Raw genomic sequence first — 15,196 nt, forward strand, 5'->3', positions numbered from 1 at the left:
CAACACTCACTGAGGCGTTAAGCGTGCTGCGGAGTCAGCCGTCCCCCAGCAAGTGTTTGCTGAGACCCCAAGGCCTGCCTGGCATAACCGCTCATGAAAATGCAGTCTGCCCACTTATCAATTATTAAGAAGCAAAAATATCCAATTGCCCATGTTTCTTACTAAAATTATTTGTAAGGTGGAAAAAGAAATTACTGTGCCAGAAAGAGCAGGTCTCCACTGTTTCCTCATTTCCAATATGTAACAGGCACAGAATTTGTGATATATTACATGTAATTTATCAAAGACAGCACAAAAAGAAACTATACTTACCTAACTACCATTACTGAAGTCAAAATCTATCAATTTTATATACCATTTAATGACACAACAAAAAGAATCTAACAGGGACTTGATTCCATTGAAATATAATTATTTCCTTTCCTTCAAAACTCTTAAAACAACTTCTACTGAAGTGAAAATAGAAGTCAACTCGGTTTTTTTTCACATATTTTGGTTATAGTTAAATATTTTAAATATTACAATGAAATTTAAATTGCAATCATAAAAAACTGTTCATATATTAGTAGAAAGATATACAGAATCAATGGGAATTAGGAAAAGAATGGACATTTACTAAAAGTCTACTACATACCTAGTCTTTTACAAGCATTCTCCTGGAACATAAGCTCTCTGATGCAGGGGCCCCCATTTTCACTGCTGAGTCCCTAGTAATCATCTACCAAGGCACCAGCATAGAACTATGCAATCAATATTTTAGAAATAAATGAGGGAATTATCTCATTCAATTCTAAAACAAACCCCTAAAATAAATACGGAACTTATTTACAGATAAGGGAAATAGGGTCCCAAAAAGTAAAGTTTCTTGCCCAAGGTCACAAAGCTAGTAATTGGTGAAGGCAGGATTTGAACTCAGGTCTGTCTGACTCCAAAACTAAGGTGGAAATCCCATTCCATTAGGGAGGGTCCAGCACCACAGACAATCCTCCTATCTTTGTTCAGATATAGCCTTATATAGCCTTAGCATCCCACACATAGGGAACTCGAGGACAACCTATAACAATAAGGATTTTATAGCCAGTAATTTCTTAGGTCTTATTTACAAAGTGTCAGCAGATCAGCAGAAAAGCTCTCTAAGAAGGTATTTCTAAGAATAAAACCAAAGAGAAAACCCATAAGGAAAAGATTTACTATATTAAAAACATTTTTGACCACAACCAAAATGAAAAACCTCATAAACAAAACAAAAGGCAAGCAACATCAAGAAAAAGATTTGCAATATATGTCGATGGCAGAAAAGAGGCTAATATCCATGATTTACAAAGAGCTATCACAAAGCAATAAGAAATGCTCCCTAATTTAAATGTATGCAAAGGACAAAAACGGATAATTCATTTTAAAAATGCAATTGGCTAATACATGAACAATGTTGAATACCTCACTGGTCATCAAGTGCAAACTAAAACAATGAAAAATTACTTTCGCTCATCGTATTGGCAAATATTTTAAAAGGATAGTGTCTGTTTGTGGGAGAACAAACTATTATAAAGCTTTTTGGAGGACAATACAGCAATGTATACGTAAACTCTAAAAAATATATGCACACTTTCTGACTCAAGTCCACTTCTGGGAATTGTTTCCTTTTTAAAAAAAAATCAGTCCAAAAAGATATATCCATCAGGGCATTTATCACAGCACTGTTTACAATGGTGGAAAAAAAAACTGAAGGAAAATAATATTCAGTAATAGAGAATTGGTTAAATGAGTAATTCTACATCTTTTCATTCCCTGTTGGAGAAGGAATTTGGAGAGTAACTTGAAAGTAACCTATGATAAATGTAAATGTCATATCCAGTGACTAAATTTCCAGAAATCTTAACTAAAGGAATACTCATACAAGAACAAAAGAATATATGTACAAGAATGTTCAAACATTTTTTCTAAGAGTGAAAAAGTGAAGATTCAATAACGCAGAAAAACACATAATCTGCCAAATGAAAAATGTAGGTCTCCACACAGTAAGTAAGTACAGAATGCTCACCATTTTATGATCTAGATGATATAATACATTGACAAAAAGAACAGAAAATAGATATTAAAATGTTATCTCCAGGCTTCCCTGGTGGTGCAGTGGTTAAGAATCCGCCCACCAATGCAGGGGACACGGGTTCGAGCCCTGGTCCGGGAAGATTCCACATGCCGCGGAGCAACTAAACCCGTGCGCCACAACTACTGAGCCTGCTCTCTAGAGCCTGCGAGCCACAACTACTGAGCCCTATGCCATACACGCCTGGAGCCCGTGCTCTGCAACAAGAGAAGCCACCGCAATGAGAAGCTCACGCACTGCAACAAAGAGTAGCCCCCGCTCGCCGCAACTAGAGAAAGGCCACGTGCAGCAAGGAAGACCCAACACAGCCAAAAATAAATAAATTAATTAATTAACGTTTTTTTAAAAATGTTATCTCTGAGGACTTCCCTGGCAGTCCAGTAGCTGAGACTCCACGCTTCCACTGCAGTGGGGGGATGCAGGTTCGATCCCTGGTCGGGGAAGTAGGATCCCGCATGCCGTGCAGCACGGCCAAAAAATTAAAAAAATTTTTAAATAAAAAATATTTAAAAAAATTTTTTAAACATTATCCCTGAGTAGCAGGGCTATGATAGCCTCTTTTTCTCCTATTTTCAGACTTATTAAATTAAATATACATTATTTTTAATCAACAAAAACCATTTTTAGGCATATAGTTTTATGCATTGGGGAATAATACATGAATACTTACAGAAACCAATAATTAGGAGATACTGCAGCAGCATTACACAATGTAAAACAGGAACTTCTGATTAAAACAACACAGTTACATAAAGGATCTACAGAGTAAAATCACCTTGCTGTAATAGGAAATGGCCTCCTTGTATTTGTCAATTATGTCTTCAGGGCTAAGGCAGTTCTTAGCCCGTCCAATCTCAGTGCTGGTATCTGGATTGATGCCATTGGTGGTGAGGGCACCTGCAAACCGAGAGGAAGAAAAGAAATAATCTTTTGCTTTTTCCGTCTTGTTTCTTTGTTACTTTAAAACAAGGGCACAAATAAGATAAAGCTTGAATATTCCCAACTGAAATTTAAATAATGAAATCATTTTTAAAGTCTTCACAGCTTATACACTCCCTATAATAGTCTTACCATCAAAGCATTGTATTAAATGTTAATTAACTCAGCATAAGTTTTCCTCCCTGTTGAAACTTTTTATTAAAGAACATGAAATGCATTATATAAAAGTAACATGTCTATAATAACTAGCTTAGTTGTCTTGACAGCAATGCAGTCAGTGTGCATTATCTCCCAGCACTAAGCTCTTCTCTTAATGCTAGCAAGAAACCACACTGCACCCTCAAATGGAGAAAAACTATGTGAAAGTATTTTCTGAACTATACAGCACTAAAAAAACATAACTTACAAATACTGGCATCCTTTCTGAGGCTGTCATTTTCTATTTCTGGCCAACCCCTGTCAATAAGCAGAACCACCTAATTCCCTAGCCATCAAACTCACAGGGGCAAGAGTTCTGGAGACATTTCCATTTATAGAATGTAACCAACTACACATAGAACTCTGACCAAAAAAAGATGAAATACTCTTTGATTTCAGAGAACACTCAAAAAATACTCTCGTAAGCCCCACAGCAGGAAAAGCTGGGCTTCTCCTAAGCCACTTGTTTATTTCAGGGACACTGAGCATCTCCGACAAATTCTGTTTCCCTCATGTCTACTGGGAGACTCAGGCACACATTTGCCATTGATCTTAGAACTCACGGGGCAAAGGGTGTGTCTCACACGGCCCGCAACCTTCACACAAGGTCATCTCCTCACCTTGCTGTCTAAACTTGGTCCCATTTTCTCACCTGCTCACTTGGTATTTTGTTATTCTGTATGCTGCCTCAAATGCTTTTTGGAACAAGACAGAAGAATGAGTGGATAGATAAATGGACAGAGGGACAGGTGAAAGATGGGCAGACGGACAGAGAGACTCTAAGCAAGGAGGAACAAAGAACATTTCCTATGCAAAATCCTCTTCTAGTCAGGGAAGAAAGAACCATAACAGAGAACTGGGAAGAGGCAGGTGGCTTAGGATTTTGTGTTTCTACAGATTTTGTGAAAAATCACAGCAAGAGATAAGAGGATAGAACTACAAATAATAAAAGAAAAGGGCATGCATGCCTGAAAAAAATCTAAAATATTTACTTTCTAAAGAATAGATTCAAATCAGCAAGGCCCAATGACACAATCCTTGGGTCCTTACAGAATTGAGAAGTCCATCTCCAAGCCACAAGGCAACCCTTTGGAGCACTGAGAATCTACACTGGGTGGTCATAAGGCCATCACAGCAAAAGCTATGTTATTCTGCACTAACGAGGAATCAGAACCTATGTGGGGACATCCATGCGTGTCCTCATTTACAACCCATGGCAGCGCTATGCGGGGGGGACTCCTAGTGAACCCCGTTTCTGCAGGGGAGGAAACAGGTCCTAAAGAGGCTGAGCATTCCTACTGGCTCTCCAGATTACAGAGCCGGTTGCTCCAGAGCAGGATTCGAACCCGGGCCTATATTTTTAACCACAGTACTATCCTGCTTTGTGTGTTTTTCATGTTTACAATACCTTTGTTTCTGGCATGAAATAATATTTCATAGATGATAGGTTATCTTGATTTATCTCATTAGCTCTAATAATGTGTCTTCATATTGTTGAATTTTACTCTTTTCCCTTGGAGAATGGAAGGGAAAGAGTGGGAGTCAGAATGAGGTGGGCTCTTCATTCTTCCTATGGTACCTCACCTCATCCAAGAAGCCCCAACCAGGGAGAAGGAGCAAATGTTCCCTCCATCTTTAAAAAAAAAAAGACACCACTGATAATGGGCGTTCCCTTAATGATTTACTTAACTCCAGTACAGAGGCCGGGGGGAAAAAGCATATGCAGAAACTCGGAAGAATATAACCTGTAAGAAGGTAAAAAGAGCATAGCTCACGGGAGAGCTTAGTGGGTCAGACTGATTTAATTTCACTCAATAAAAGAATAACACACTCTAAAAATACTAGTATGCAATGGATTTGATCTTTCTTGACACCTATAAAGTTTTGACAATGTAACATTATTGTGAACCAGTGAAACAAGGAGTCTATAGACAGGAAAAATCAATGCCACAGGCGGGCTGAAACCCAGGCTAGAGGAAAGGAAAAGAAAGAGCATAGTTAAGAAGTGGGGAAAAGCTGAAAAAAAACAAAATCATCACAAGGGCTCCCCAGTATCAGTCTAACAACAGTTTAATAATTCATTCAAGAGAAAGTTACTGAGTTCCTATTATGTGCAAGATTGTATAGGAGGCACAAGCTGGAAAGTCAACAAAAGTAAAATGAAGCAGAAATAAGAGGGAATGGGACTTCCCTGGTGGCACAGTTGTTAGGAATCCGTCTGCCAATGCAGGGGGCACAGGTTCAAGCCCTGGTCTAGGAAGATCCCACATGCCGCGGAGCATCTAAGCCCGTGAGCCACAACCACTGAAGCCCGCGCACCTAAGAGCCCATGCTCCTCAACAAGAGAAGCCACTGCAATGAGAAGCCTCAGCTCGCCGCAACTTAGAAAAGCCCGCGTGCAGCAACAAGGACCCAATGCAGCCAAAAATAAATAAAATAAATAAATAAATTTAAAAGAAATAAGAAGGAATAAAACAGAGACAAATGATGCAGGAGAAAGAAAGGCAAAACCATAAAAAGAGGAGAATAACAAGGGTAGCCCCCGTTCACCGCAATTAGAGAAAGCCCGCAAGCAGCAATGAAGAGCCAACGTGGCCAAAAATAAATAAATAAATAAATAAATTTTTTAAAATTAATATTAAAAAATAATAACAAAAAATGAATAGAATTGTAAAGTTAGAACATTGTTGAAAAGCTATAAAAATACTCCAAAAAACAGATCAAAACATATATATGTAGGAAGGCTGCCCCCGTGTCATATATAAATGCAAACTTATTTTTGTTCATTCATGGGCACTAAATTACTTTATCCAAGGCATAATATTTTAATTAAAACAAATAATCAATATTACACTTCTCCTGTCAAATCTAGTTCATAAATTTACTCTGCTATGTAACCATAACGTGTCTAAGATAGAGCTAAAATTAATGAAAATACCTTTGTATGGTTTGTGGAACTCTTCTCAAAATTCCAGGTTTTTAAAATAAATCTCAGCAGTATTTCTGTATTATCTTTTTTCTTGTGAAACAACAGATACTGTTGTCAAAATTCTGTCATTACTATGATTCATGAGCACCATGCTCTAACTAATCTGCCAGACAATAAGGCACTATCTAGACACTGTGACCAAACAAAATGAAATATAAGGAAGACAATGACCCTATTCTGGAAAATTTACAACGTATGTCAACACTGGGGTTTTTCTTTCATTGGTTAGCAAAATAAGATAAATCATATACTTTCTTAGAGCATTCTGTAGCCATGACTCTTCTTTTAGTGTAATGACCAGAAAAGAGTTAAGTATGACTTTATTAGGTCAATTAGCAACAATCATCACTGGAGGGTAAGTAATGCGGTATTAACTGATAGCAATGCTTCCGCCTACATTAGACCTAAAATAAAACTACACTGAGTTCTGCAAAGTATTATAAAGGAAGAGATGAGGTCCCTAATGAGAAAAAATTAATAAGAAATCAAAGAAGTAAAGGCTTTTTAATTAACCATTCCTATAGAAAGGAATAGAGTATGGTGGTTAAGAGAACAGATGTTGGAGACAAACGTGTGGGTGTGAATTCCCACATCACCACTAACTAGCTGTACGCATGACAAGTCAATGAACTTTTCTGCATCTCAGTTCCCTCATCTACAGACTGGGGATAACAACAGTACCTATCTCCTAGAACTGTTGTAAGAATTAAATTGCTTTTAAAATACCTCAGATCCTAGATATGACACCAAAAGCACAAGCAACAAAGAAAAGTTAGGTAAAGTGGACTTCATCAAAACTTAAAACTTCTATGCTTCAAAGGACACCATCAACAAAGTGAAAAAACAACACACAGAATAGGAGAAAATTTTTGTAAACCATATATCTGATAAGGAACATGTATCTACAATATAAAAAGAAATCTTACAACTCGATAATAAAAAGACAAATAACTGAATTAAAAATGGATAGAGGATCTGAAAAGACCTTTCAGTGATCCAGAAAGGATCTCATTCAGATTCGACAGAGAAATTAAACCGTTTACAGACAAGCAAAAGTTAAGAGAATTCAGCACCACCAAACCAGCTTTACAATAAATGCTAAAGGAACTTCTCTAGGCAGGAAACACAAAAGGAGGAAAAGACCTACAATAACAAACCCAAAACAATTAAGAAAATGGTAATAGGAACATACATATCGATAACTACATTAAAGGTAAATGGATTAAATGCTCCAACCAAAAGACATAGACTGGCTGAATGGATACAAAAACAAGACCTGTACATATGCTGTCTACAAGAGACCCACGTCAGACCTAGGGACACATACAGACTGAAAGTGAGGGGATGGAAAAAGATATTCCATGCAAATGGAAATCAAAAGAAAGCTGGAGTAGCAATTCTCATATCAGACAAAATAGACTTTAAAATATAAAGACTATTACAAGAGACAAAGAAGGACACTACATAATGATCAAGGGATCAATCCAAGAAGAAGATATAACAATTGTAAATATTTATGCACCCAACATAGCAGCACCTCAATACATAAGGCAAATGCTAACAGCCAAAAAAGGGAAATCGACAGTAACACAATCATAGTAGGGGACTTTTAGCACCCCACTTTCACCAATGGACAGATCATCCAAAATGAAAATAAATAAGGAAACACAAGCTTTAAATGACACATTAAACAAGATGGACTTAATTGATATTTATAGGACATCCCATCCAAAAACAACAAAATACACTTTCTTCTCAAGTGCTCATGGAACATTCTCCAGTATGGATCACATCTTGGGTCACAAATCAAGCCTTGGTAAATTTAAGAAAATTGAACTCGTATCAAGTATCTTTTCCAACCACAACGCTATGACACTAGATATCAATTACAGGAAAAAATCTGTAAAAAATACAAACACATGGAGGCTAAACAATACACTACTAAATAACCAAGAGATCACTGAAGAAATCAAAGAGGAAATCAAAAAATACCTAGAAACAAATGACAATGAAAATACGACGACCCAAAACCTATGGGATGCAGCAAAAGCAGTTCTAAGAGGGAAGTTTATAGCCACATAATCCTACCTCAAGAAACAAGAAACATCTCAAATAAACAACCTAACCTTACACCTAAAGCAATTACAGAAAGAAGAACAAAAAGAACCCAAAGTTAGCAGAAGGAAAGAAATCATAAAGATCAGAGCAGAAATAAATGAAAAAGAAATGAAGGAAACAATAGCAAAGATCAATAAAACTAAAAGCTGGTTCTTTGAGTAGATAAACAAAATTGATAAACCATTAGCCAGACTCATCAAGAAAAAAATGGAGAAGACTCAAATCAACAGAATTAGAAATGAAAAAGGAGAAGTAACAACTGACACTGCAGAAATACAAAGGATCATGAGAGATTACTACAAGCAACTATATGCCAATAAAATGGACAACCTGGAAGAAATGGACACCTTCTTAGAAAAGCACAACCTTCTGAGACTGAACCAGGAAGAAACAGAAAATATAAACAGAACAATCACAAGCACTGAAATTGAAACTGTGATTAAAAATCTTCCAACAAAAAAGCCCAGGACCAGAGGCCTTCACAGGCAAATTCTATCAAACATTTAGAGAAGAGCTAACACCTATCCTTCTCAAACTCTTACAAAATATAGCAGAGGGAGGAACACGCCCAAACTCATTCTACGAGGCCACCATCACCCTGATACCAAAACCAGACAAAGATGTCACAAAAGAAGAAAACTACAAGCCAATATCTCTGATGAACATAGATGCAAAACTCCTCCACAAAATACTAGCAAACAGAATCCAACAGCACATTAAAAGGATCATACACCATGATCAAGTGGGGTTTATCCCAGGAATGCAAGGATTCTTCAATACACGCAAATCAATCAATGTGATACACCATAATAACATATTGAAGGATAAAAACCATATCATCTCAATAGATGCAGAAAAAGCTTTTGACAAACTTCATCACCCATTTATGATAAAAACTCTCCAGGAAGTAGGCATAGAGGGAACCCACCTCAACATAACAGAGGCCATATATGACAAACCCACAGCCAACATCGTTCTCAATGGTGAAAAACTGAAACCATTTCCTCTAAGACCAGGAACAAGACAAGGTTGCCCACTCTCACCACTGTTATTCAACATAGTTTTGGAAGTTTTAGCCACAGCAATCAGAGAAGAAAAAGAAATAAAAGGAATCCAAATCGGAAAAGAAGAAGTAAAACTGTCACTGTTTGCAGATGACATGATACTATACATAGAGAATCCTAAAGATGCTACCAGAAAACTACTAGAGCTAATCAATCAGTTTGGTAGAGTAGCAGGATACAAAATTAATGCACAGAAATTGCTTGCATTCCTATACACTAATGATGAAAAATCTGAAAGAGAAGTTAAGGAAACACTCCCATTTACCACTGCAACAAAAAGAATAAAATACCTAGGAATAAACCTACCTAAGGAGACAAAAGACCTGCATGCAGAAAACTATAAGACACTGATGAAAGAAATTAAAGATGATACAAATAGATGGAGAGATATACCATGTTCTTGGATTGGAAGAATCAGCATTGTGAAAATGACTTTAATACCCCAAGCAATCTACAGATTCAGTGCAATCCCTATCAAACTACCAATGGCATTTTTCACAGAACTAGAACAGAAAATTGCACAATTTGTATGGAAACACAAAAGACCCCGAATAGCCAAAGCAATCCTGAGAAAGAAAAACGGAGCTGGAGGAATCACGCTCCCAGACCTCAGACTATACTACAAAGCTACAGTAATCAAGACAGTATGGTACTGGCACAAAAACAGAAATATAGATCAATGGAACAGGATAGAAAGCCCAGAGATAAACCCACGCACTTATGGTCAACTAGTCTATGACAAAGGAGGCAAGGATATACAATGGAGAAAAGACAGCCTCTTCAATAAGTGGTGCTGGGAAAACTGGACAGCTATATGTAAAAGAATGAAATTAGAACAGTCCCTAACACCATACATAAAAATAAACTCAAAATGGATTAAAGACCTAAATGGAAGGCCAGACACTATGAAACTCTTAGAGGAAAACATAGGCAGAACACTCTATGACATAAATCACAGAAAGATCCTTTTTGACCCACCTCCTAGAGAAATGGAAATATAAACAAAAATAAACCAATGGGACCTCATGAAACTTAAAAGCTTTTGCACAGCAAAGGAAACCATAAACAAGACGAAAAGACAATCCTCAGAATGGGAGAAAATATTTGCAAAAGAAGCAACTGACAAAGGATTAATCTCCAAAATATACAAGCAGCTCATGCAGCTCAATATCAAAAAAACAGACAACCCCATCCAAAAATGGGCAGAAGACCTAAACAGACATTTCTCCAAAGAAGATATACAGATTGCCAACAAACACATGAAAAGATGCTCAACATCACTAATCATTAGAGAAATGCAAGTCAAAACTACAATGAGGTATCCCCTCACACCGGTCAGAATGGCCGTCATCCAAAAATCTACAAACAATAAATGCTGGAGAGGGTGTGGAGAAAAGGGAACCCTCTTGCACTGTTGGTGGGAATGTAAATTGATACAGCCACTATGGAGAACAGTATGGAGGTTCCTTAAAAAACTAAAAATAGAACTACCATACGACCCAGCATTCCCACTACTGGGCATATACCCTGAGAAAACCATAATTCAAAAAGAGTCATGTACCACAATGTTCACTGCAGCTCTATTTACAATAGCCAGGACATGGAAGCAACCTAAGTGTCCATCGACAGATGAATGGATAAAGAAGATGTGGCACATATATACAATGGAATATTACTCAGCCATAAAAAGAAACGAAATTGAGTTATCTGTAGTGAGGTGGATTGACCTAGAGTCTGTCATACAGAGTGAAGTAAGTCAGAAAGAGAAAAACAAATACCGTATGCTAACACATATATATGGAATCAAAAAAAAAAAAAAAAAAGGTTCTGAAGAATCTAGGGGCAGGACAGGAATAAAGATGCAGACATAGAGAATGGACTTGAGGACATGGGGAGGGGGAAGGGTAAGCTGGGACGAAGTGCGAGAGTGGCACTGACATATATACACTACCAAATGTAAGTGGGAAGCAGCTGTATAGCACAGGGAGATCAGCTCGGTGTTTTGTGTCCAACTAGAGGGGTTGGACAGGGAGGGTGGGAGGGAGACGCAAGAGGGAGAAGATATGGGGATATACGTATGCACTTAGCTGATTCCCTTTGTTATATAGCAGAAACTAACAAACCATTGTAAAGCAATTATACTCCAATAAAGATATTTTTTAAAAAATGGATAAAGGGGATTCCCTGGTGGCGCAGTGGTTGAGAATCTGCCTGCCAATGCAGGGAACACGGGTTCGCGCCCTGGTCTGGGAAGATCCCACATGCCGCGGAGCAACTAGTCCCGTGAGCCACAACTACTGAGCCTGCGCGTCTGGAGCCTGTGCTCCGCCACAAGAGAGGCCGCGACAGTGAGAGGCCCGCGCACCGCGATGAAGAGTGGCCCCCATTCGCCGCAACTAGAGAAAGCCCTCGCACAGAAACGAAGACCCAACACAGCCAAAAATAATAAATAAATAAATAAATAAATTTTAAAAAAATAAAAAAAAATAAAATAAAAAAATAAAAAATGGATAAAGGATGTGAAAAGACATTTTTCAAGGAAAATGTACAAATGGCCAATAAGCACAATGAAAAAGATGCTCAAGGGCTTCCCTGGTGGCGCAGTGGTTAAGAATCTGCCTGGCAATGCAGGGGACACGGGTTAAAGCCCTGGTCCGGGAAGATCCCACACACCGCGGAGCAACTAAGCCCGTGCGCCACAGCTACTGAGCCTGCACTCTAGAGTCCCTGAGCCACAACTACTGAGCCTGCGTGCCACAACTACTGAAGCCCACGCACCTAGAGCCCGTGCTCTTCAACAAGAGAATCCACCACAATGAGAAGCCCGCGTACAGCAACAAAGAGTAGCCCCCTCTCGCCGCAGCTAGAAAAAGCCTGCGGGCAGCAACGAAGACCCAACGCAGCCAGAAATAAATAAATTAATTAAATAATTTTTTAAAAAAGAAAAAGATGCTCAATATCAATAGCTATAAGGGAAATCAAATCAAAACTACAAGGAGGCGGAGAAAACCATAATTTGAAAAGATACACGCACCCCTATGTTCATTGCTGCACTATTTACAATAGCCCGGACATGGAAGCAACCTAAATGTCCCTCAACAGAGAATGGATAAAGAAGAGATGGTACATATAGACAATGGAATATTACTCAGCCATAAAAAAAGAACGTAATAATGCCATTTGCAGCCACGTGGATGGACCCAGAGACTGTGATACTGAGTAAAGTCAGACACAGAAAGACAAATATCATATGATATTGCTTATATGTGGAATCTAAAAAAAGGGTACAAATGAACTTATTTACAAAACAGAAGTAGAGTCACAGATGTAGAAAACAAACTTATGGTTACCAGGGGCTGGGGGGGAGGGATAAATTGGGAGCTTGGGATTGGCATATACACACTACTATATATATAAAATAGATAACTAAAAAGAACCTACTGTGTAGCACAGGGAACTATACTCAATACTCCGTAATGGCCTATATGGGAAAAGAATCTTAAAAAAAGAGTGGATATATGTATATGTGTAACTGATTCACTTTGCTGTACACCCGAAACTAACACAACATTGTAAATCAACTACACTCCAATAAAAATTTTAAAAAAAGAAAAATATATATATATTATGGCAAACTTTTATGATATTTTAACATTAGTAAATGTACACAAATACTTACAAATACAAATAAAAATTCTATTTCCATTTTAAACGACAACAAAAAAAAACTACAAGGAGAAACCACTTCACACTCACTAGAACAGCTATAATCAAAAAGATGATAACACCCTGACCTGGGGCTCCAGGAGCCCCGAGCGCGGTTGCATGAGGCCGGCTGAGAGGGAGGACTTGGCTTGGCTTTGTCCCACTCCACTCTGAGCCTTCTCGTCGACTGGGTTTAGATGGCTCCCGCAAAGAAGGGTGGCAAGAAGAAGGGCCAGTCTGCCGTCAACAAGGTGGCGACCAGAAAATACACTATCAATGTTCACAAGAGCATCCCTGGAGTGGGTTTCAAGAAGCGTGCCCCTCGGGCACTCAGAGAAATCCGGAAATTTGCCATGAAGGAGATGGGAATTCCAGATGTGCGCATTGACACCAGGCTCAACAAAGCTGTCTGGGCCAAAGGAATAAGGAATGTCCCGTATTGTATCCATGTGCAGTTGTCCAGAAAACATAATGAAGATGAAGATGCACCAAACAAGCTCTGTACGTTGGTTACCTATGTACCTGTCACCATTATCAAAAACCTAAAGACAGTTAATGTGGATGAAAACTAACTGTTGATTGTTAAGTAAAGTTATAGAACTGCCAAAAAAAAGAAAAGTTAATAACAAGCATTGATGAGGACATAGAGAAACTGGAACTCTCATACACTGCTGCTGAGAAAGTAAAATAGCACAACCACTTTGGAAAACAATCTGGCAGTTCCTCAAATAGTTAAACATTTAGTTACTGTATGACCCTGTAATTCTAATTCCTAGGCATATACATAAGAGAACTGAAAACATATGTCCACATAAAAACATATATGAATGTTAACAGCACCATTACTCATAACAGCCAAAAAGTAGAAACAACCCAAATGTCCATCAGCTGATGAAGGGGTAAACAAAAAGTGGTCTATCCATATGGTGAAATATTATTCAGCAAAAACAAAACATGAAGTAGTGATCCGTGATACAACATGGACAAACCTTGAAAACATTATGCTAAGTGAAATAAGTCGGTCATAGAAGACTACAAGTTGTATGATTCCATTTATATGAAATGTCCAGAACAGGCAAATCCAGAGACAGAAGAGTGGTTGCCTGGGGCTGGGGGAGGATGGGGGAAATGGGTGGTGACTGATAATCTCTACGGGGCTTCTTGCTGGGGTGATGAAAATGTCCAAGATTGATGGTGATACACAACTCTGGTCATAGAGTAAAAACCTCTGTATATTTTAATGGGTAAATTGTATTAAAACTGTTAAGAAAAAAAAGCACCTTGGACCAGTGCCTTCACGTAGTAGGTGCAAATTGCTAATTTTCATTATAGGAAGAAGAAACTCCCGTCAACATTAAAATGGGAAAAGCAAATTTGAGTTAACTGAAACTGGACAAAAGATCACTTCACTTGAAACAGCTGTTGAATGTACATGCAATATTCAGAAATGACAAGAAACACCAGTGTGACACCAAGAAGCATTCTGTTTCAAATGCCCATCAAGGGCTCGGAAGCTGAGCTGCTAGAAGTGATGGGAGAAGTTCTTCCCCACCTCCGCACCAAACAGCCAAAGACGGGTCAAACTCCTCCTTCTGGCCTTTGAAATGGTTGTGGGGAAAGCAGGCAGCAAAAACTCTGAAACAGTTTGCTTCAAATAATTTATCCATTTAAAGTTCAAAAATAAAATGAAAGTGATAAAATTTCGTGCTGGGTTTTCTATAGAGCCGAACGATTTTGCCACCCCCGAGAGAACACTAGCAGAGACTAAAGAGAGTCACAGCACACTGCTCCCAGGAGTCGTGAAGTGATTCCCCACCAACACATGTGCCAGGGTCTAAAGGGCAGAGAAGAAGAGACTATAATGTCTGAAAGGCAGATGAGACGTTGGCAAGTGAAGAGAAGGCTGTGGCCAGTCCTGGGACAAGCCCTGTGAGCAGAGGCTAGAAGGGCTCCAGGCAAACTGGGGAGGGCGGGGTGGGGGGGGTGGTGGGCGGGAAGAATCTCAACTCTCTCCTTGCTCTCCCTCGGGGAAGAAGATAGAGTCTTCATGCTTCTCACTTGGAACGGTGATAGAGG

At 38.6% G+C, this 15,196-nt stretch overlaps 2 protein-coding genes across 5 annotated transcripts in view; one reads left to right on the forward strand and one right to left on the reverse strand.

The window, feature by feature from the left end:
• Positions 1-15,196, reverse strand: part of TRAPPC9 (trafficking protein particle complex subunit 9) — a 535,221-nt gene that overhangs the window by 484,232 nt on the left and 35,793 nt on the right. For all 4 annotated transcript variants that reach the window (XR_009697631.1, XM_061171479.1, XM_061171478.1 and 1 more), the window contains one exon: positions 2,883-3,004. Coding sequence is in view for 3 of the 4 variants with exons in the window: in XM_061171479.1 (XP_061027462.1) it covers positions 2,883-3,004 (122 nt within the window). In the remaining variant the exon portion in view is untranslated. The remainder of the gene's footprint in view (positions 1-2,882; positions 3,005-15,196) is intronic.
• LOC133077237 (large ribosomal subunit protein eL31-like) lies at positions 13,318-13,692 on the forward strand. Its single transcript, XM_061171956.1, has one exon. The coding sequence runs from the start codon at positions 13,318-13,320 to the stop codon at positions 13,690-13,692; it is 375 nt and encodes a 124-aa protein (XP_061027939.1).

Source organism: Eubalaena glacialis, chromosome 17 (genome assembly GCF_028564815.1).
Source record: "Eubalaena glacialis isolate mEubGla1 chromosome 17, mEubGla1.1.hap2.+ XY, whole genome shotgun sequence".
Taxonomy (NCBI): domain Eukaryota; kingdom Metazoa; phylum Chordata; class Mammalia; order Artiodactyla; family Balaenidae; genus Eubalaena; species Eubalaena glacialis.

What these genes read in the sequence shown, in the direction of transcription:
- LOC133077237 (XM_061171956.1), top strand. Translation starts at nt 13,318, where the DNA reads ATGGCTCCCGCAAAGAAGGGTGGCAAGAAGAAGGGCCAGTCTGCCGTC.